General features: G+C 42.5%; 1 protein-coding gene across 21 annotated transcripts in view; it reads left to right on the top strand.

Annotated features, from left to right (window-relative positions):
- Positions 1 to 24,911, top strand: part of LOC139910623 (neurexin-1a) — a 253,219-nt gene that overhangs the window by 150,197 nt on the left and 78,111 nt on the right. For all 21 annotated transcript variants that reach the window (XM_071897985.2, XM_071897984.2, XM_071897981.2 and 18 more), the window contains one exon: positions 12,044 to 12,225. In XM_071897985.2, the coding sequence (XP_071754086.2) occupies positions 12,044 to 12,225 (182 nt within the window). The remainder of the gene's footprint in view (positions 1 to 12,043; positions 12,226 to 24,911) is intronic.

The raw sequence follows: 24,911 nt of genomic DNA, 5'->3' as shown, positions 1-24,911 counted from the left end.
TATTCAAACTGGTGAAATTGCTGGATTTTTCTATCCCTAGATTAATTGTATGCAAGACAGCAAGACTGGAGGAGTGATGCCAGTGTAGTGTAGGCCAAGGTGTGAGAGACGCTAATTGGAGAGCACAAATAGCTTGCCACAGTCCAGTCTGATTGACTCTATAAATGCCTCTCTATCTCCCAGGGGAACGGCACAGAGGAGAGAAAATGGAATGAAATAAATAAAGCGGAGATCAAGAAGTTCTGCTAAAGCCCGCATTTTGTATCTAATCTGAATTTAGTTCAATCACCCCAGAGAAGCCTCACTCTCTGTCATCATAATGAGGCGGCAGCTACCTCACATGCACTCTCTCACACACACACACACAAACACACACACACACACTACACACACACACACACACACACACAGAGCAACAGTCTCCCAAATCATCTCTCTTTGATCACTCTGAATCATTGTCAAAACTGAATAGTGTGAGTGTGCGTAGGAAAAGCTATATGCAAATTTGCACAAGTTTCATTTGTGTTGTAAAATGTCCTTGGCCAGAATTTGAAATGGGTCATAAGAGAAATGTTGATTTGGAATGTGTAAAATATCCTTGGCCAGACATAGTTCCAACAGTACAGTGATAACTCCCATAGTGATGGACTAATTGGTTCGGGGAAAGGTCAAGGGAGGAGACGCAGAAGATGAAGGGAGAAATCTTTCAGCCTTTACAGCCTAATATTCCTGACCACAGGGGAGGCTGGAGAGGATGGGTTTCTGTGGCAGCCAGCTAGCAGAAGACTAAAATGTATGATTGCCATTGATCATCAGATCGATAATGAGCTTCTACTTAAATTTCCACATGGCTGTTTTGGGAAAATGCCTCCATCCTTGAGCTGTTCTCGTTGGGTGGTTTGAATGACTAACAAATTGATTGGCGGGGTCTTAATTATTCATGGGTTATGATTCATAACCTAATAACTTTAATATCACCCATTTAGCCCTAATGACGGTCTCAAATAAAAAATGAAGGGGTTAAAGAAATGAATGGATGGATAGCAATAGCAGGCCTCAATAAGAACCAGCCATGTCATAACTATTCTTTTCTTGCAATTTACAATTGCTCACCTGCAGCAGAGTGGCAACAGAAAGAAAGCTGCTCCTAATCCACACTAATAGGATTGTGTGGGATTTCACCTTCCCCATTGCTCCTTCCATCTCTTATAGCCTCAGGCCTGCTGGCAAGGACTGATAAAAAAACGCCTGCCTAACACCTAAGCACAAGCTAATATTATCATATATTTTGCAACATAGTGTAGAAATACATCGTATACCCACACGTTTCTTTTTTCTCTTTTATATATTTATTTTTCTTAGCAGATATGCGGCATCAATATGAGATACAGTAAGTACAGCCCCCTTATGGCGCTCCTACATTGCCTGTTGATATGGGGGAGGCAGAGCATTGTGCTGTATATAAATCATGAAGGCAGTAGTTATGCTGCACGACAAAACTCCCTCTCACACCTCAGTACACATGCAACACAAGCAGGCTCGCCCACACACACACACACACACACACACACACACATACACACACACACAGTTTGAAAACCGCCGCTGTTTATTTCTGTTGATCTTTTTCTCTTGATCTTTCCCAGATTCATTTTTTATTGTATCATTTCCATAAGATATGCAGCTAATTAAATAACATCTCACCACTTAGCAAAGGCTTACTTACAAAGTGAGGCTACTGAGCAATGGGCAAAGCAGATGTTTAATCCTGCAATTAAGGCCAAGGCGTACTTTTTGTCCCCTGGGTATGGATTACAGAAGAAGTGAACACCAAAAATGAGGCTACTGAGGACTGTCATGCACAAATGACATGAATATTAGACACACTAGCATGAAGAACGGCCTGTTTTATGGTTACAACACAAGGCATAGAGCACACTTAAATGTAAAGACCTCTGCAAAAGTCTATTATCTGTCTGATATTCTATTCGCTATTTATCTATCACACACACACACACACACACACACACACACACACACACACACACACACCCACCTAAAAACACACAGTCAGGAGGAACGATCCACTACAAATGCTGAGATGCCCGAAAACTACAATGGCATAAAGACTGAGGAAATGTGATTCACAGATTCCAACTCCTTCACTTTACAGATGCCCCAGCTATATATATATATATATATATATATATATATATATATGCAATTATAAGACCTAAGCCAGCTTACCTTGGTACAGTAAAGCAGGCAAGGAGAAAAATAATATTTCAGTAAATCCAAGAGTGACCTTGTGTTGCAAACTACTTGCCCTTTTGTCAGTTAAAGGTTGATTTATGTGAAATGGGGACCGCAAAAAAAAATGCACAGTGGCATTGTATGTAATGTACCAAATGGAATGTGTTTAATATAACGTTGTTTTCTGAGTGTGTTTACGTTCCAGTTTTGAGCTCGCCACTGCACATGTACTTTGCCTCCAGCCAATGTGTGATTTGTTGAAGAAGGGAGTTGGTGCAGAGGTATATTTTTTTTCCTTACATGCTCCCTAAAATCTATAGTTAGCAATGTGGATGTATTAAATTATTTGTAAGAAAGCCCTCCTGTGGCACCAGCATTTTGTTATTATGCAGGTCTACTACAGTCTTCCATAACACATTTACTATTATGAACACAGCTAATATAGGAATACATTTAGTAAAGCACAGTAGCACCATCTGAGCTGTTTCTTTGTGAGAACAGTATTTGTGCTGATGCAGGTTGAACTGCATATGGTGATGGGCAGCCAGAGTTCTCTCTAGTCTCAGATCAGAGCGCTGGCCCTGGACTCTGTTTTCCGCCTCACTTCCACTGTGTAATTATCCCCCACACTTGTCTTTTTCAGTAATTAGAACTGCAGTCACACACCACATCTGTTGGCTCCCCAATAAAGAAAACAACAGCTTTTGGAGAACATTTGGAGGCTGTGATGTTTGATACATGCTAAACGCTTTCTTAGCACACTGAAACAAAATAATGCACTGATGTCGGATGGCTCGCAATCAGTCAAAAGGTCTTTTAACTGGGAATGAAAAAGGAGAGAATCGATTGATACTCGATTTTTTTTAAGCCCATCTTTGATATGTGTGCTTGCTGGAAGAGAAATTAAACACTGGATGCAGAAAAAGCTCATCAACAAATGGCTGGCAAACAAAATGGCTGACCTGAACTGGGGAGAAAGGGAGCATTGTGTCTGAGGAGCAAATGAGGCAAGTGATGATGAGAGAGTAAATTAGACGCTGTCGATACTGTGAGACACCTCTATCAGAGCCAAGGCCGTTGGCTGGGGAAGCAGATATGCAGCTGGTCGGGGTAACAAAGGGCCCGTTTGGTGTATTGCTCCATTAAGACAGTGGGTCTTGTCAGCTCTGCCTGGATGGCCCATTCTGCTCCACAAGGCAGGGGCTCATGTATCACTTAGTGCTTAGGGGAAGTGAGCATGGCAGAGGAGGGGGCAGCAGGGTATGAGTGACACTGGTCGACTGAGCATTCATGGCATAATGTTACCAGCCCAGGGGGCAGGACTTTACCTCAGCCATGAATTGATGGTCCCCTGCCATGAAGAGCGAGGGTGGTTGGTGTGACTACCCCGGGGCCCTGTCATGATGAGGTGAAGGCTTATCTCTTTAGAGGAGTGTGAGGATAAAGTATGGTGAAGTACTGCAACAGCACGGTGAAGAGGGAGCTTTCTGGGTTCACCATTTCTGTGCCACTGCAGATAGTATCAGTAAAGGGCTGTTTCAAGTATAAATGTTGTAAGGCATAAAAATAGCAAATTTAAAAGCTGGAATTACTTGTATTGCCTCTTTCAGTATAAAGACCATGGGTATACTTCCTATTCCTATCTCAAATCTCTCTCTCTCTCTCCTTCCCTTTCAATCTGGTCATTCTATACTGTATGTGCCTTGAGGTCGTACTTCAGCGCTCCTATGTTTTCTCTCTCCCCCCGTTTATTAGGTTTTGTTGCTCCCATGATTTTGGAGCCCGCATCTTATGCCCGTGTAATGCCTACCCTTTAATAAGGATGACCAATCAGGGGGACAAGCAGCAATGCCCCACTTAGTCTCCACTTAATTTAATTACATCGAATTAGCAAAGCAGAGAGAGAAAGAGAGACGGAGAGAGAGAGTATGATTAATGCTTGGCAGCTCATGAAGGCAGGTTGGACATTGTCAGCTCTCCTATACAGAAATGCAGCTTTAGGATTGTCTTCATTAGTGAGGCTAAGGGCTCACAGGTCACTGGGTATTTTTAAAACAATGCTGTGGAAATGGGCTAACTGGAATATTAGACTCGTCTAGGCTAACGAGCAAAGGTGAGCTTAGGTTGGTGTTGAGATCTGTAAACACGTTTGCAGACAGGGTTTTATATAAATTCTATTTATTTTATTATTGTTTTTTTTTTTATTCTCATGTAACCTTGTTTTAATACATGGCTGTCATTTTTATTGTTAGCCTTATTGACATTTTTATTGCTAGTGAAAAACAATAGTTTAATTTAAGTGTGAAAGGTTTATTACTATAACTATCAGAGTATTAAGTATACTATTATTAAAGCATTACGATTACTATTATTTAAGTATTAAAACTGAATATGCTGCATTAGCTGACTGTAAGGATGCATTTCTATCTCATTCCCAAACAGCAGATAGAATTGAATATCCTATCGGCCAGTGGTAGAGATGGAGTGTCTGGGCAGTGAACTGTAAAAGTTTATATTGACTGTGCTGTATATATGCCAATATGCCCAGACTTATTAAGCCAACACACAGTAAGCAGGCACTCCCTGCTGTAGTTTGATTTAGCACCCTCTGTCCACGCTGCTTTCTGCTGACTCCAAAGAGAATAGCTCGGCTCCAGTCGTCTGATAAAGACTGGAAGGAGGATTTATCACTGAAAAGCCACGGAAGGAAGCAAAGGGGAAAAAGAGTGGGAGAGTAGGTAGTATATTTTATGGTATGGGTTAGTTTCATGACATAACTGCAGCAGTTACAGAGAGTGGTTGGCAAAATTGTTCTCTTCCCACTCCACATGCCCACACAACCACAATAAACATTTTAGTTGTTCATTATCGCAAGTGAGTCGAGATCACAAAGATGTATAAAATGGACGAGATAACACTCACACAATATGGCAGTCTTCATAACCTGCGCAATTCCAGCTCAAGCTTGTTGAGGCAGTGCCGATGTTTATTTTGGCTCTCGCTCATACTTTAAAAGTTCAAATTAAAAGTTCATTTTGTCGCCATTTCGATTATACATTGGACTGTTCCCGACTCGACCTGTGATGAAACCTTTTCTCATGCCTTCTGGTTCTGTTATAACTGCCTAGCCCATTATACGGGAGGCAGTTGTTTGTGCTGAGAGAGGATTAAGACAAGTCAACAATCCGTAGTCTTTTTAGTCTCCCAAAGGGCTGCTCACACACCACTGAAGACAGGGAATGGCTTCTTTTTTCCAGGAGCAAAGCTTGTGACTGAGGTTTAAATTGTTGAAAGGACCTTGCCATACTGCAATGGAACAATGAACAGATATAGAGGTAGTGATTGGGTGGGTGGGGGCAGCGGGAGGAGGGGTGCCAGAGGGATCTAGCTGTATCCACTACCTCACTCTCCAGTTTTCATTGTCCAGCTGAATTTCTTTCATTTGTACCCATGAGACAGAAAACCGTGGGCTTTGTTTTAACTGCCACTTCCCCACCGCTGGAAGAACAACCGCACCTCCACTCATATTTTTAGAGCTTCTCCGGCTCACTGTACTCACTTGTTCCAACGTACCTGCCAATCAGAGGTGACAGGCAATTAATCACCGCACACGTCAAAACATTTTGGTTACGTCAACTGGCGATTTTTGACAAGTGTGTCTGTTTTTCCTGTAGGAATCCATTTTTAAAGAGCATGAAAGATAATGAGAATGATGACATTCATCACAAAAATTATGACTTTTTTATTTCCATTTTACAATTATTGTATGACTTAAGCGAGTCATTTTTTTAATTACTCAGTTAAGACAAAAGCTGTACACTCAAATACATCAATTAACAGTGACAAGAGTAAATTGCTCTTTTTGGTCTTCAGAAAAATACAGCGTAATTCCACATTCTCCATCTACAATGCCTCCCAATCCGCTTCCACATTTTCCCTGTATATTTTCCCTGTCCACACTCTGAAAACACTATGAAACCATCATGAAAACACTATTGACTATACACTATAAGACACCATAAGACAGAAAAACTGGACTAAAATGGTTATTTTGATTTTGCAGACCAAAGTTGAACAAAAAGTCACTTTAAAATAATAATCTGTGACATTTTCATATAAATATACTTCCATCTTGATTCAATCTAGTTCTTTTACATTTGCTGTCCTAAACGCTCAATTTCAGGTAGGTGTTTTCTGAGTGAGGTGTTTCCAGCAGCAGCAAAAGCGATTTGTTTGGAATAAATTGTATAGAAGAAATAGTTGACCATGCCAGCATGACCAGTGATGGCCGCCAAACTGTAGCTGAACAGACAAAGAAAAGAGCGGTACGGAAACTCAAATTTAATCAATACGAAAGCCAAGGGAAAAGACGTCACAGTGCTGGAAACACTGTTTGATTGACAGGTGATCTGCAGCGCAGAAACACCACAGCAATGAGCGCTGAGCACCAAAGATGTCGCCAAAATTAAACAAACAAGATTACCACTTTCAGATTCATCTAATACCGGAAGTGGATTTTCTTCACAATCCCCCCAAAAAGTTAAACTTCTTCTCTGAGAAAGGTTTATATAATAACCTACTGTATCTTGCATGAAATAATTGAGAATGAATGCTCTATCATTAAGTAGTAAATGGGTAAATCACTGCATTGATTGAATTGAAATTGAATTGTAAATTGAAAATCGATTGAATTCCCCCATGCAGCTCTCCTACACAGCTACATTTTGCACTCCCCCCCCCTCCCCCCCACCTGGTCTGCAACATGTACAGCCATCCAAGTTTTCTGTTTTGTTTGTACACATTCATGAAAAATAACTTGCAGTGGCCAGGTAAACCAAGCCGTAGATGCTTGTTTTTATAACCACCACAATCAGGCAGACACACACACACACACACACACACACACACACACAAAAACATAAATGTACTGTAAAAGCTCCTTGACATTGGTGGTGAGAGCTGAGAGCGCTTTGTCCTGCAAATCACTATGAAACTAGGTAACAGGAAATTTTAGCAGAATTTTAGTTCAGTATTTTAGTTCAGCAGTACATAATCTACTGACATTTAAATATTCAAATTATCTTTTTCCCCTGCTTTCATTACTGCTGGTTCATGTCACTGGAGCTTTGATGAATATTTGATAACTTTTGTCTGACAGAGAAGCCTATAGAGGATTGTTATTGCGGATCAAACCAGAATCCCCAGATCTTTTAGATAGATATCAATCTATTGACATCATTAGTTTGGATCATGGGGTGTGATGTACCATTTAATTATACACTGAGGATGTGTGAACAGTGCCCCTACCCCACTCCTGCTCTGTGGTTCACAGCTTTGTAATTGCTGCCAAGTAAGAACATGCAGTAGAGAAGATAATTAATTAGCCATGTGTTGGAGCGGTTTTGCCCACAGCCTAACTTTTACAGCAAGGGGGATTCTATTTACCACCTCATCTCCTCAACTACCAGGCCATTTAACCGTCTCTAAAGGTGAAATATAGTGAGAAAGGTAGATCGGGGGGAAAAAAATAGTTGATTACTTTGACTCACAATTTTCCCTCATGGCGGTGAATCTTAGGGAGCATTGATTGGAGATAGCTCCTTTACCAGATACCAATACTGTTTGATTGGATAATAGTGTCCTCATCAATCCTGGTAATGATTTCTCTGGAAACTGAAATGGTAATCCAATAGACATTGTTAAGCTTGTATTAATTGTACTCCTCCCATGGGTGACCGCAGACCAAGATAAACCCAAATGATGTAACCCTTAACATGAGTTTGCCCTTTTAAGTGGGGGAAAATCTACAACATGTAGAAATCTACGTAACAGTCCTCACCTACTGAAAATACTTAATAAATCTCACTAAAACACAAAATGCAATGCTTCACTGACACCAAGGATATTAAGCTCATTTCTACTGCAAGGTTATATAAGTTATAAATGGAAATATAAGATGTAAAGAAGAGATGAAAAGAAGAGAGGGAATTGAAATAAAGGCATCATACTTTTGAATTTCCATTCAGGAGATTGATGGAAATGATCCAAATGAATCTCAGAAAAAGCTGTGTGGCACATCTCGGGTAATCTATTTCTGTACACCAATCATTACGGGAATCCTTGGCAGCAAATAGACAGTAACGAAAGTGCTAGGTGCTGACAGAAAGCAGATCCATAATGTCATCTCTCCTTTTCATATTTCCATCACTACTATGTAATTATGATTGGATTCCTCCCCAGTTTCTCGGCAGAGGCGGTAATATGAGGCCCGTTAGGTCGGCGGTGTTGGAGGTCGGAGGAAAGACAGTCTGCGGGCCTGACCTTAGCCGGGCGCTGTACAGAAACAGACCCCCTTGTTTGTATACCCCCCCACACACACACACACTCACACACGTACACACACATACCTCCATACACACTAAGCCACAGGCCAAGTGCACCTTCATTCCGCTCATGCCTATCCGCCTCCTCATACAACAGTGTACAGTATATTTAACACGCTCATAGGCCAGCTTGCTATACGCTCATGCTTCATTAAGTGGCAGCAGAAATAGACGGAGGCGCTGGAAAGTTAACGCCATTAGGGCCACAACACATGGGACATGTTTACTATCCTACAGTCTACTATCCCACACACTCCTAGAGAACTCCTGGGCTGGTGCTACATTTTTAATGAAAGCAGAGTGTTTGATCTGCCAATGTTTATCTCCTCTGATGTTCACTGACACAGTACAGCGCGTCCAGCACTCGATGTAGTTCGACATGAGGACAGATTAATTCATTATCCTATAACAGGGAGGCTTGCGGTGGAGGAGTTCATCCCGTAGCCAAAGTTTGACAGGTCTGATCTCCCGCAGCAGCTTCCCCGCTAATGTGCGTGAAGCCCACCACTACCTGCTCAACACACGCTGCTGCTTGGTTTCTGCACTATGACCTCTCTGGGGAAATGCATATGAATGCGCGAGTCGTGAGTGTGCGTGTCTTATGGGGATATGTGAAACAACAAAATCCTAATTATATTCCGCTTCTTAGGTCTGTCGCGTAAGTGCTGCACCTCAGAACACTTTGTATCTCGCCCTCCCCTCGTCGCACCTACTGCGCATCTCGCCTGTCCTTTCATCTGATTTTTATTAGAGAGTGGATGATTTGGGAATAAAGTGAAGCTGTTGTCAAATTAAAGAGACAACAAACAGACAAGTATTTCCAGGACAGCACTGTATCTAATGACCACAATAGATCCATATCAGGCCTGGTGTCCCAGGAGAGTATAGAAACAAATATGGAGCCAGTGCATAATTACTCCCACCACCGGAGTTGCACAGGCACGTGTCTGCTGATTTCATGCCACAGCGCAACTGTGTAGGTGTGCATTAGCCGTGTTCCTCCATGTATCACTCCGTAATCCTCAACAGTCCCTCAAGGAGTTTTCCAATAGTCTTACATGCTCTTATGGATTTTCGACTGCCTTACCACATAGCAGCAACCTTCTTAACCGCTCTCTGTGAATCTGTTCTGGAATTCATTTGAATAATCTGCATGTAGTTTTGTTGACCTTTGCCGCCTTGACATGAGTGCCTAGCTATTTATCCATTTAGCTTAAGGATGTCACGAGCAAGATCTGCTCTTCCCCATTATCTCAGCACCAGTCTTCTGAAATGAGCAATCTCTACATTGTAGAGTTTTTTTGGAGGTCACCAACAGTAAATAAGCTGTCACTGGGATAAAGTGGGTGTCAGATCGTATGAATAGACAGAGGGGGAAATGGTCGCTTAAGGGCCCTATGAGTTCCAACACTGACATGGTTTAAAAGAGCTTAATTATAATAAGCTGGAGCATGGAGCAAGTGTTTGGTGGCTTGGGGGAGAATAGGGAGACAGCCACAACAGTCCAGCACGAGTTACATGCGTTGGAGATTGCTCTATGAAGAGGCCAACATCAGATATGCATTAGTGGAACAAGAAAGGCTTTCAGTGGTAGCCGGCAGACATTGCGAAAAAGAAATGCTTTCCCGCCTCGCAAATATGTTGTGCATAATGTATTTTCCTTTCTGGAAGTCATCAAGCTTCATAACACTTTATCCATTAAGAGAACAAAAACGTTTGCAGTGTTATTTCATTAAATTTTACAAATGTGACTTAGGCGTTATGAAAACAATAAATCCCTCCATAGATTTGTACATCACAACATCATTTGTTAATCATATTATTGTTAATTAATGATGCAATTCCCCCTTGCTAATGGCTGACAATGTGTATTGACTGAAATGAGGGAATGAAATTGGAAAATGAACTTGAGAATAGAGTGAAGCAGTTATATCACTGCACTGTGAAGGAAAGCCAGAGGGAAGAAAACAACAGAAATATATAAATAAATGCAAAATTTATCGATAGTTTTATATCCTTGTGAACTGGTTTACAAGAAAATATTGGAATTACAGTCAGAATGATTTATAATCTATTGTTCAGGCTGAGGCTGTTTAACTCCCTGCCCCTCTATGAATATTTACAGACTCCCCCTCTATCTTTCTCTCTCTCTCTGTCTCTTTCTGTCTCTCCCTCTCTTCCTCTGTCTCTCACTCTCCGTGTCTCATCTCTCTCTCCCTCATACACACACATGTAAATGCGTACACACAGCACACACACACAGCTCCTAGTCTAATTTTTCACGAAGATAGCTGTTTTTATGCTAATCTGACAGCTGCATTCATTTTCAGGCTTTCTCACAGGCATTTATTTCCCAATCACACACACGCACACATGCACGCACGCACACAAACATACTTTTCTGTGCTCTGGCGAAAATGAATTGAAATGCTATCATAATGAAGCTATTCTAATTAGAATGAAATAGGCACTTATTTGATTGAGACAACTCCGACAACTCTGCAATGATGAAGCGTCGGGTGCTCGGTGAGCATCAGAACCTGAGACGGTGTCTTTAGAACTATTACACATGAACAGACTCCCAATTTGGGTCGTCCTCTTCCTTCGTTAGTCGGGAAGGACTTATTTCCAACCATCAATTTGAATAGGTCACTGGCACAGCGCTGCAAGGCTCTCTCTCAGTGAATGGCTAGGTAATTAGAACCACTCTTCCACCGACGGGGTCATGTTCGAACCTTTCATACGGCTGCTAAAGACAAAGAGGTAATGCGGCGAGACAGGAAATAGCTGGTGTGGAGGTCACCAGAAGGGCATAATTGGACCAGGCAGCCAATAATGCTGCGGGCTGCGTCTGCCTTTGAGGCTGCTAATGAAGCGCGAGAGACAGGGAGGTGCCCGTTCGGCACGCTGGTTACCTGGGCGTCGAGGACACAGCTGGAAGTCTGCTAGCGCTCACTTGTATCTCTTCCCTCTAGAGGTGAAGGAGGTAGTGGCAGTATAGAGTAATTGAGTAATTGTGCAGCATAATAAGGCATGCTGCACCGGTACCTGCCTCCCTCTTTTCTTTTCTTTTTCTTTTTTTTTTCTTTTCTGCTGCATTTTCCCTTCCTCATGAATTGGCATGAGAGTACTAACACCCTCAAACTAAACCGCGAGCTGTTCAAAAGTGATATATTGTTCAGTGCATTCTGCCGTCATTACTCAGCACAATAAAACACTCCAGACTGACAGCGCGCGCACCATCGATGCCAGCATCGCCGTGTTAAGAATGTTTGTGTTGACAGTCGGTGATTCGCGCCTGTGCACCTGCAACCAAAACACTACAAGCTTGTGGGAGGGAATACACTACTAATGTGTCTCCTATTTGTTCTTCTCTCTGCCCCCCCCCCCCCCCCCCCCCCCCCCAGCGGGAACAACGTACATATTCGGGCGAGACGGTGGACTGATCACATACACATGGCCGCCAAACGACCGTCCCAGCACGCGGGCGGACAGGCTAGCCATCGGCTTCAGCACGCACCTGAAGGATGCTGTCCTGGTGAGGGTGGATAGCTCCTCTGGTCTCGGAGACTACCTGAAGCTCCACATCGTAAGTCACGTGTCTCTTTAAATAACAAATTTCCCTGTGCAGGTAACTAAATTATACATGGTATCCCGTACATGTTATGAGGTTGCCGGTGATGACGATAGAGACAGAATTCAATAGCCGGAAAAGAGTCATGATTTAATGAGAAGTGTACACTATGTAGTCAACAGCTAAGATTACGATAAATCATTTACAAAATCAGCCATCAACCTCCTATGTGTGGTAAGAGACTGGCCATGCTCTTGTCCACGTGTTGTTATGTCCGCTGGGTGTGTGTGTGTGTGTGTGTGTGTGTGTGTGTGTGTGTGTGTGTGTGTGTCAGGAACTGAGGGAAATGGTGCAGTAATAAGGGTTGGTTCCATATAGTACATCTCTGACCTGGACATAATTCTGTTGGCTGCCACATGACCTTCCTCTCACTAGCACCCACTTACTGACAACAATACTGATGCTGGCCAGAAGCATACAGGCACGCACACTGCACACACACACACACAGACACCGCACACACACACACACACAAACAAACACACACAAACAGAAAAGCACAGGGCTAACAGACCACCACACAAACAAACAGGAAATTGGTCTTGAAGTTTGCCTCAACCCTAGCTGCCCACACACAGAGATTCACACATAAGCATGCAGCGACATAAGCAGGCCTATCCTGAGGACACAGAGCAGCTGTGATGTTGTTCTTATGAGTCACCTCAGTCCTCGCTCTGCGTGGAAGTGCTTCTTCATGGTTTTCCTCCCCAAGCCCTCAGGGGCAAGTGAATTTTGGCCTCCAGTTTTAATCAGACATCAGGGAGTAACAGTCCAATTTTCAAGAATACAACATTTTTCATGCACACCATTCATCACCAAATGCCGCACAGAGACACAAGCAAGATGTTGAAAAGAACAGAAATTGGAATATGGGTGTATTTGGACAGATGTGTTCGCTCGGATGTGCAAATCCTCCACTATGATCCTTGTGTTCTCTGCTGCTTTCTGGAACCACTCCACCTGCACCATGCTCCCAGACAGGGCTAGGAAGCAGGCGAGATTTCTGTTGTACCTTATTGTCAGTTGAGCAATTTATTTTACAGATTGTATTAGATACAGTCATTTCTTTCCATATTTAAAGCTGCTACCAGTAGAATTTGAACTTTGGTGACCCCTTGAGTCCCTTAGCGGTAGTGTTTTAATCACTGTCGCAAATACAACTCGCCAAAAAACATTTAGACAAACAGGCTATTATGTTATGAAACTGAAAGACAGCTAACCTATCGTAGCAAGTGGAGTGGATCTATTCTCGAAAATACATTGGTGAATGTTGTAGTTATCCTGATTATTCCAAGACTGTAGTAACTTCAACTACAGCAACAGTTGATGCTGCACACCTAGCTAGACGTTGTAAGACTGGACAGGATCTGTATGTCTGTGTATTTGCTCACCTACAATACAATATAATACTTCCATGCTACAAACAAGTAGAGTGAGGCAGTCCTCCTCCTGTTTTGAGTGAGGCTGTGTAACTTAGTCCTGCACATTTTGCAGGAAATCGTACCCTGGGACACACAGAGTAAGCACACAGAAAGCAACAAACAGAATAAACCAATTTTCACAGCAGTGGTCTCGTTTTTCTACAGCCATTATACTATGCTATCAAAGTTAATTTGAGAATGATATATTGAGGTAAATGCCTACCACCTAGTTTGCAATTTAGAGTCCACACAGGCAGAATATGCTGTGATCTTTTAAAAAATGTCTTCTCAAAATATTTGCTTAGACAGGGCTCAGTGCACACACATACTAGTATGACCTAAGATTTGTACTTTTCAAAAATAAAATGGCACAGACTTTGTTTGCTCTGCCCAGGTGCCACAAACATTTGTGTTCTTTTGAAAATCTACCTGATAGGTACTGTAGGGATGTTTGCGTATTAAATACACACTCACACCCACTTGCTCATACATCAGACTCAGACAGTTCCAAAGGATCCACGTACTTCCACAATTCATTTAATCCCACATGTAATTAAGTTACACTCAGGTCTACTGATCTCATCCCCTGCGACTGCGGGCCAAGCGTCACAGCCAGGGTGACTGGCTACAGTAGAGTCCTGGATGTAGGTTGCAGCTGGTGCACTGCTCTCTCACTGGGAAGCTGCAGCATGTGCACACACTGAAACATATGTGTGCCATACATTACAGCATATTCCCAGGGTTTCCCACTACAGCCAGTGCACAAAGACAAGTTTGCTCACGGAGAGCAGAGGTCATAGCTTGGGGAAAACACGGTCTCTTGTTAAAAAGAAGGTCTTAGCCTCTGTGTTAGCTTCCAGGTTCGGTGTGAACCAGTGATGAAGTTGAGAGGTTAGAGACCTGAGCCTTAAAGACAGGCAAGGTGAGAGAGGGGAGCCCCATATGGTGTAAGAAGAGGAGGGAGGTCATGCAGCTTATGAGCAGATGCATGTGTAGCCTTCCATGTGTGCAGTGACTCCAGCACTTACAGGGAGAAAATGTTGATAAGGCATGTTGTTACAGCAGGGGCAGTGGGCTGTGAGAATCCCCTCTCCTCTCGCATCAGCAGCCACTCTGAATGCTTCCTCTTATTTATTTATTTCTGCACATTAATCGGGGGGCTTTGTGAAATGTTGCATTTCATGAGAAAATGAGAGGAGAAGTGTGAGTAAAAGGGACTTTTAAAGAGACCGAGAAAAGGCATAAAGAGACAGAAGGTTATGCACTGATTCTTGCACCATCTAGTTATGCAAGATAGGCAATAAGGAGTTAGGGGTGTAAGGGTTTATATTAAGGCCCTTCTTCTTTACAGACTGGATTGAACCAAAGCTGACTGTCTCATGGTTATTGCATGACAAGAGAACAGTATGAACCACAGTGCTGATTTACCTTTAAAATGTTCACATTTCATCATAAGGGGATATTATTGGAGAATTTTTTTCAAACATTTTTGAAGCCAGCAGTATACAGACAGATACAGATTACTTCAATATTAAATACAGAAATAACTAGTGGTGGAATTGTAGTATAATCCATTAACTTTACCCTATAATATTGCATCAGTACATTGACACGAGTATCAGTTATAAATGAAGCGCCACATAAAGATGTTCTATCAAATAATATTCTTGGAAATGGCGAAATTATCATCAAATTATCATTAAAAGAGTGTTTAAAAGGCCTGCGAATTTCATCTAGTATTTGTAGCATTTCTCCAAAGTACAATTGATTATGACATTGAATTGTCATAAGGGACATAATTTAAGCTTTGTACGGCAGTCAAATGGAAGAATAACAGTACTAAATTGAAATACTTATGATACAAACCCTCTAGATATTTTTTCACGCTTGTGTCTTCTGCTGTTTAATTACATTGGAAAGGACGTGTTTTACAGCATACCATGAAACACAATGAGCTGTGCAAAACTGCCACTTTGATGTGTTTCTTACGCTAGTGGAGCAGTCCTCAGCTAGTCACCTGTAAAAACCTTATCTGGTTGATCTGCATCCTTAGTGGATCACGCTGTGGTGTGAAATACCAAGAATGACAGTATTATAATTTTGTGGCCCAATTTGTGATAATATTGCATTGGGAGATATTTAGTCTTACCCACCTGGGTACAATAATAACATTGTGAAAATTGTCATATTTTAAAAGTCAGTGCATTAAATAACTCTGCAATTTGCCTCGATTCCAATATTTGTATAGAACAGTATTGATTTGGTCGTTTATGCAGAGATGCATACTTTCCAAACAACATTTCCTAAGGTTGATTCCCAATGGCATTCCCCATGTTCCTTGCTATTACCTCAGCTCTGAGCAGAAATGTCTTCGGAGGAGTGTATCTTCAGCTGTATGAGATGGGATTAGACCAGATTTCAGTATTTACCCCCCTCCTTCTCCATCCTCCACATCCCTCACCCCCCTAATCTCCTGCTCCCATTTCACGATGACAGGAAACCCAGCGGGGCTTGAAGGACGCCATCTCAGCTCACACTCTCAAGAGGGAATTTTCTGAGTTATATGTGGAGACTATGATTTAAATGCACCTCAAAGGAATTGTGATCCTTCCCCCGCCTCTCCTTTCTATCACAGATAAAGACAATGACTGTGAAGTCAGTGAACCATCAAATGTACGACAATCACTTTCCTCAGGCTCATTACCGTAGCACACATGGAAGAGGAACTAGATCCATAATAATGTTGCTGCCGTTTCCCCAATTATGATGATTCTCCTCAATCCTTTTCACTTTTTCTAAGGTGAGGCTTATTCATGAGACTATTTGAACAAGTGTCCCACATGGATATAAGACTTGTCTCTACATGATAGTATGCCATGGCTAAGCATCTCTATATAATTAATTGCATTGTAGCTGAAAGTTAAATCCAGGGAAATATTCACAATGACATTATGCAAAGCAGGGAATTATGGATGTAATGATCCCTAGTTGGACTATGTAGAGGGGTAATCCATACAGAAGAAGAAATGAAACAAAGTTTATAGGATGTGGGTGCAGGCCAGGGTGCCTTCTCTAGTCATTAAACATCCTAATACATTTCACCATGGATTGTCGATGTGATTTCAGCATAGGATTTTAATGGAGGCTAGATTTTACTCTGATCCTGTGAGTTTTACTCCACAAAGGAGGTATCATTTGTTTTTCAAACAAACAAGGGTGGATGTCTCTCTGAACAGTTATTGGAAATCCATCTGCACATTTTTAGGAAACCATTTACTTGGTGAGAGATGGAGGCTTTGCAGTTGTTTTCTTCCCTTTTTGTTGTGAATGAGCAGCGGTGACAGTGACTATCAGAGCCTCTCCTTGCTCTCCGGCGGGGCCCCTAGGGGCCCGCTGAGCTTGTTTTGTGCTGGCACTCAATCTCTGTGTGGGGGCTGGGGACTATTCCAAGTACTTTCTCCTTTCCCTTCTTCTAATTGCATGCGTCCCTTTAAAAAAACAAGAAACAAAAAAACAAAAAAAACAAAACAAGCAATGAAGGCACTCTGGCTAAGACAGCGACACTGTGAAGTTAATGTATTCCATAGAGCAGAGAGGATGGTGGAGAAATAATGACTTCTCTGGTGGAGCATTGCTCCCCTCGGTCCTCCTTTAGCCGACTATCAGAGGAGGGCTTCTTCTTGTGATGGAAGTCACCTTTAATTGTAGTTTCAACTCCTGCTTTCTACCCCAGTAATCATGCAAAATGGCCTGAGAGGAGAGGCAAATATGCCCAATGTCTGAGTATCTCTACATTCTACAAAGAAAAGAAAAGGGCTTCTTTTATGTTTTTTTTTAGTTCACCTTACTGTTGGACTTCTGTGTATGCACAATAGCGTGCTTCATTAGTCGACAACCGCACAGTCTGATTTGATGCTACAGGTGAGATTGTTACCTGGGAGAGAGGCTCGGGTCTCAAGGGACGGATGGTGTCACGCAATCCCCCATACTCCTATTAAAACACCTGCCCAGGGAAGGGATCCTATTCAGATGCACTGCTCCGGCTCAGGTCTCAGACCCAGTAATTACCTCCCATACGCTCGCCCATACAAATGGAGGTGGAACAGACTAGCATGCAATTCCCACATGATTCACTCATATAAAGCTTTCTCATGTTGGTTGCTTGGTCAAGACACGTCAATCTGTTCTCACCAGACCTCCACAGCAACCGGCAGAGAACACATGCTATACTTATGCTACTTATAATATACTCACATCTACTGCATACGGAAAGGAAATGTTAAAAATGCAGCTCTTAAAGCGGTGTAATGGTAGTGTTGGAGCAGATCAACTGACAAGTGATTACAGTCTCCACCTGAACAGTCTGAACAGTTTTTGCTTAACAGCGTATGTCGTTGCTTTTGAACAGTTGTCGCTTGACAGTTTAGAAATCCACCACTTTCTCCTCCTCACTACTTTATCAGTTGTTGCTATGGTAACATTCCCAATCTGGGAATGGGATGGTGCTTCAGTGGCATGTTGATGATATGCACTCATATAAAATGAATAACGGATCAACAGATAACAGCATACTGTTGCTGATTTCTGATAAAAAAATATTCCAAATTGCTATCAAATATCTACTGCATTCGCTCAAAATTCAATGCCGAGATCAAAAATGAGTTTTTGGCCACTAAAGGGAAAAAAATCGAAGCCAACCCAAGAACAGGTCCTGTTTATCACCTTCAGTACAACATTAAAAAAAATTAAAACAAAATTCAATTCAAAGAATTCAAAATCAATGAGTAATACAGAGTTTCAGAGAGACACAGTTGCACCTGTTCACCTTCACACCGCTACTTTTGCAGCCTTATATAACACATACTGTATAAAAAGCCACGAGAAAAAGTTGAGCTGAAATGTTTTGGCATAGAAAAACACTGTCCAAACAACGATTTGTTCCCTGTGACATTATTCATTGTTGAACTGTGTCACGCTCTAATGAACAGAAGGTGGGCGTAAATACACATCCATCTCACAAGTGATCTGACGTTTCCGTGGTTTAGGCTGACACAAGTCACTCTTACTCTGGAGTTCCCCGGCCCCCTGGATGACATCTTAAGACAGCTAGAGCTGGCACTCTCCACTTTCATCAAAAGGTCTAAAGGCAGCAGTGCATGTAATTTGAGGATTATCAGTAGAATGCCGGGGATGAGAAGGTGCTGAAGTATACAGTTTCTTTTTTTTTCTTTTTTTTTTTGATGTGATTTTTATTTTTTTTTTCTCCGTATTGGAACTTTGTTCCGATGCAGTTTTTTTCAACCTTTCAGTTTTGAGGAAACTGTAAGAATTCAGTACCTGTGTTTTTCCGGTTTTCCCCTGTGGACATTTTGCTGAATTACTGTAGTTAATTAAAGCAGAAATAATAGTTATTGTAATTGTTAATATGCATATTGCATGCAAATTCATGTATCTTAACCAATTTACTCCAGCCTGCTCTGCCACATTTAGATCCACAACCAGATGCCATTTCCCTCCTTTCCCCTCATTTCACTCATTTCACTGAGTGTCAGAGAAACCAGAGCTGCCATTTGCTCGTCGGTATGTTTGGCAGTTTGCAATGCTGTATGTGGCAAAGCTAGGCTAATGGCACGGTAATGGCGAATTAATAGCTGACCGTGATGAGTAGACAGCAGTGAAGGGAATGGATGGAGGAGCTTCATTGACCTCATTTAGTCCCTCTGTGTTGATTCAGTCACACAGATATGAGCAGGGAGGGGCGTCCCATATAAAACAGGAGAATACAATCATACTTCTCCTTTAACATAATATCCCAATGCTTTAAGTGGTTAACATACACAATTTTCCCTGTAATTGTTGAAGTGGCAATAAATAGAGGTGATAGTACGGTGATCACATTGGTACACATACAGGAGCATGGATTTTATGTCGGCAGCGATTGACTGTAGCAGTAGGCTGTATGTGAGAGTGAATGGGCTCCCATCTCTTTCAGTGGTAGATGGGGCAGCCAGTCGGCCTGGATGATATACCTGACCTCAAAGAATCAAATCTCATCATCTCCATATTGAGAACGGGCTGCGCTAGAATCACCATTACTCATCTTTCAATTCCAATCATTTCTCAATTTGTTCAAGCTCTTAGCCACTACAAAGCTAAGTGGTCCATGAAGAAGAATGAGTGTGTGCGTGTGTGTGTGTGTGTGTGTGTTTGCGAGAGAGGGAGAGAGGGAAAAGGGCGTCTGTGTATGTGTGCTTGAGAGGGCAGGCCAATAATAATGTGTCTTCACTTTTATTAGTGTAACAAATCACAGTGAGTACAGCTTGTCATCTTCAAAGCTGTACATCAATAAGTTATGGGCCTGCCGCACAGAGAGCAATATTGCCATGGCTAACATGGAGTAAATTTGATTTCATTGTCAATGTTACCCTGACAAGCATGTTCATTTTTTTCTGGGTTACAAGGTTAAGAACATTGACATTCCATTTATTTCCGTTCGAGGGATGAATTTCATTTGTACCGGCCTAGCCTGCCCCCTACATTCTGGATGGACATGTTGTTCTTTGAAACTCGTCGGTCTACTGTATACTGCAGTTCAGCCATTTGCATTTGAGGCTTTCTGTTTTTTCTTATGTAGATAATTTATGTCACATCTGGGCGTGTCTGTGCATTTGTATACGTGTGTGTTTCAGAGAGAGAGAGAGAGAGAGAGAGAGAGAGAGAGAGAGAGAGGGTTTGTGTGCATTGGGACCGGAGCGGCGCAGCATGCAGTCACCACGGTTATTGACTTTTGACACAGCTGCCCCAGGCCTCAGGGTGGGATAAAAATAGTCCCACTCTATCTCGCTCCATTACAGTGAGCGGAAGTACAAACGAATACATATGGAGGGCATTTTCTGTAGGATCACTGTGTGCTACATTATCTTCTATGTAAGATGTTTCGCCACGTCCAACGGCTGTTATTGAGTTTCACCAAATGGCTGTGTATTAACCGCAGTGACCAAAGGTGTAAACAACAGTGTGGCAGCTGCAATCCTACACAAAATATTTCCGGTTCTCATGCAAGCACAGTCGCATGAATATAATCCTACTGAGATTAGGGATTAGAGGATAGACTCGCTCAAGGTAATTAATACCCCCGGGAACTGTGTTTCCAGATGAACCCAGGATAACGTTTTTGAACACACATACGCACGTGCATATGCTTGCCTGTGCAAAAACACACACACACACACACACACACACGCACACGCACACACACACACACACACACTCAGTTGTATTGCCAAGTCTGCCTGCACAGCCATTTACCAGGGTCGAGGAGCAAAGGCAATTTGGCCCAGGCCAAGTCTGAAATTACTTACACAATTACTTACACATATCTCTGGCAAAGACAAATCTTGCAGGGTGCTTCTCAGCTAATTATTCCATAATTGTTGTTGGTGTCCTGTTGTTGATGGCTTCCACAGAGCCTTGTGTGGGGCTGTGTGAAATATTAAACAGACGGCTTGCCTCGTTCTGGTCAACTTAATTACCTTTTTCATTGCTGTGCTGCTCTCATCCTCAGCCCCTTGTGTTTTCCATAGAAGCCTGTTTAAAGTATACTACACATACAGGCATGCTGTTTTTAATTATGTGGTGTTGAGGAAACATTTTGTAGCACACCAGAGAGAGGGACTCGGTGTATGCAGTTGTTGGTCTAGCTCAGTTTATTTTAGCCTCTCATTTTTTTGTGTGGAAGAGAGTCTCTTCTGCCATATATATATATCTGTCAGGGATGAGGAAATGATGTACTATTGTTACAACAATTCGTCTTTCCCCACTAAACCACACCGCCTCACAAAGCATTAGGACCAAATGAGTAGCAGGAAGTAAAAGAGTGAGTGGCATATCATATGGAGGTATGGAAATCAGCACAATTGAAACCAATCTGAATGGAGCTGGTGAGGTGGGGAACTGGATCCGCTTTTAAAATGGCTGGGGCTTGTGGGAGAGCAACCACACTGTCAGCAGAAACACTCATCCTCCTCTTGTCCCCGTTTATGAATAATGGATTCTGTGACCCTCCCTACATCCTCCATAGCTATCAGTCAATATTGCTTAGGTCCAACTGAGGAACACAGAGTTTTGTACCTCCCAATTATACACTGACCAGCACTTAAGACTCAAGTTAAATAGACTAAGACTCGTATGTGTTTTCCTCAGCATTATTGTTCGTAGGGCAGATAGTCTGGCCAGTGTCTTTTCTCTTAGCAGTAAGAGTTACACTGCTACCAAGCTTCAACAGCCTCATCAAAGGAGAAGGCTGTGTGTGTATGCGTGTGTCTGTGTGTACGCTGCATGTGTAAATGCGTATGTGTCTCTCTGCTATAATAAGACCTGTGCAGCGAAGACCGCCATCTCTGCCTGTGGAAGAGCAAATAACCCATGGCGTCTCAACAGGCCACATGTGCAGCGCACCTCACACAGAGAGATCAAACAGACAGGCACATGTTGTTCCTTTGTCCTCTTCTATCCCTCATGTGAGCACATCAGGTGAGCGGTGCACTGCTGGATCTGTGGCCTCATTCTGCTCAGCTTTATCAACCATGCGCCGCGCCGCATCTCAGGAGAGGAGATAGATGTTGCCGTGAGAAGGGTGAATTTTGTTTATGTTGCGGTAAATGTAGCGCCGTAGAAAAGGTGTAAAACTTTATGGCTCATTCCGTGGGTCTTCTAAGTGGTTGGTGTGAGTGATGGTTTGGTTTGCTTTTCCCAGAAGGGCGAAGCAAACACCTTGACAACAGTAATTAAAAGTGCATGTGAGGCCTAATTCATTTTCTTCTCTTCATCTCCTCCCTTCACTTGCCCTAATAAATCAGTTATGCTTGAAGTATCTGCTTCTCCTTAACTCTCTAATTCACCAGTGCATTTTGTGAAATAGCCTTGTGTCTGACAAGGGGCCATTAGAAAGGACTTGGAAAATTGTTGTGGGAATTCCGTGTCTCTAGTGGATCCAGACTGAACTTAACACTGGAAGTCCAACTTTCAATCTCTCTCTGCCACTCAAGCGTTATAATGTCTGATCTAAAGCCAAAACATCTCTACAAACTTTAGCGTTAGTGTAGGTTATATACATTTTGCTCATTCTAAGCTCTACTTTGGATGATTGAAACTCTGTAGAAAATTAAGACATACAATTAATTGCACTCCTAATGAAAATAAAAAGTCTTTTTTAAGGATAGTTCAAGATGAAGTCTGCTGGACTCCATGTCACCCCTCTATGCTTCTCAGGGTGCTGTCTCATTGTCCAGGGAGCCTCACAAAGGCAGCTATGCAATCAATATAATGTCCCTCTATGCCCACTCTCTCATTCATGTAGTCATTTCTGAGGCAATTACAGGCCGGAAAGCCGCTGTTATTTATATGAAAATATAACTGCTATTGAGCTCCAGTGTCGCCCACCACCCCTCTCTAGTCAATAGGAGCACAAATCGATGGCCAGCCAGTCAGGCAGTCTGTATGTGTTTGTTTTTTTTAATCCATAAACATCCACTCCATAAACTCTGTTTCACAAACCTTGGTCGCTGTAGCCATTATTATGGTATTTCCAAGCTGGGAGTAATTGTATAATCATTACCACTTCATGAAATCTTAATAGGTGCTGTAGATTAGAGACAGAGTAATGGCATGAGCGAGGAAGTTGTGACTCCATCAGTGGTAAAACAGATGGCAGGGAAAAGTTTTTGTGTCTATCCAGGGCTTAGAGTTGAATGAACTGAGTGCAGACCTTTTATATTGTCTGCCGTCCTCCATTACATCTACAGGTTTTAGTTTAATTATATAATCTTGTCTTCAGTCTGTTAACAAATGCTCTCACGGGAATTTTTAATATCCTGTTACATGCCAATGATGTCTGCAACTTATCATTTTTAAAGTAAACTACAGAGAAAAAAAATGGGGATGGTGAGAAATGAGAGTGTGCGCAGCAGCAGGAGTCAACAATCCAGCAGAGGTAATCGCAGGGACAGATCTGGTGCGGGCTCATTACATATTTTGTCGTGTAAGACATGCAGACATCAAATTATCATCATCAGAAAATTAAACAATGTGACTGTGTGAGTGAATGTGTGAGTTCAGGGAAGTGTATGTGTTGAAGCTGGGGGGGCTTCGCATTTTATCAAAGGTGGAACCTGACAACACGCGTTGGCGTCTCTCAGTCCCACTGGGGACTTCCCAGCTCACCCAGGGAAGAGGGAAAGGGAGTGAAGGGAGGAGAGAAGCAGCAGCGAACTAGTCACCCACAAGGCCTTATCAGCCTGTCGTATTATTTCACCACAAAGAGCCACAGAGCTGTGTATCTCACGCCCATCGTCCTGATAAGGTCTGCTGCCACAAACAAAAATAAAAGAAAGAAAGGAAGGAAGAAAGAGAGGGGGTGGGAGAGAACAAAACGACACGGCAGAGCAAGGCTGCCTGAATACGTTGGCCTTTTATTACCTTTCACTGCAAGGAGATGACTGATAAAAAACCCAAAGACAATGAAGGAGGGAAAGGCAGAAGATAAGTTGGAGGAAAGAGAATGGATAAAACTGAAAAAGATAAAAGAGTAAGAACTGTGTAAGGACCCAAACGTTTGATTAAAGGAAAAGGAGGATAAGATGAAATGAGGGAGGAAAAGGACATGCACGCAGGCATAGCACACACACACACACACACACACACACAAGTCCCCATCCACGGTCTCCTCCCTAATTTTCTATACTGTATCTCTGTTCTCGGTGTATAGGGAGAACTACTGACAGGCTGTCAGATATGGCCTGGCTGCCAGAACTCTGACCATCTGTTGCAGCCTCTGTAGCCCTCAGACACACACATACATTTGTGTTGTTGTGCACATGCATGCATAAGTATGTCCACATCAACATAGTCGGGAGTTACCCTGTATGTGTGACGTGTCACTTTATTTTTTTTTTCCGAGGAAGAGGAGAGGAGACAGCTAGGCTATTAGTGCATGCAAGAGCTGAGTGTGTGCAGACACCTGCGACCGAAAAAACCTCAGGGGATGAGGCATGTTACTGGTCCAAGGAGATGATATTGTCAGTGGTCCTTATTCAAAGGAGCTCTTTTATATTCAACAGCATAGGTGACTTAAAGATTCAAAAGGAGTGTTTAGGGACAGCAGGGTATACCTGATACTTCTCCTCTGTTCCCCTCCTCAGCTCTGTGCTCCACTAGGCGGAG

This window comes from Centroberyx gerrardi, chromosome 15 (assembly GCF_048128805.1).
Source record: "Centroberyx gerrardi isolate f3 chromosome 15, fCenGer3.hap1.cur.20231027, whole genome shotgun sequence".
In the NCBI taxonomy this organism is placed as follows: Eukaryota; Metazoa; Chordata; class Actinopteri; order Beryciformes; family Berycidae; genus Centroberyx; species Centroberyx gerrardi.
This window is presented reverse-complemented; position numbering and strand designations above follow the sequence as displayed.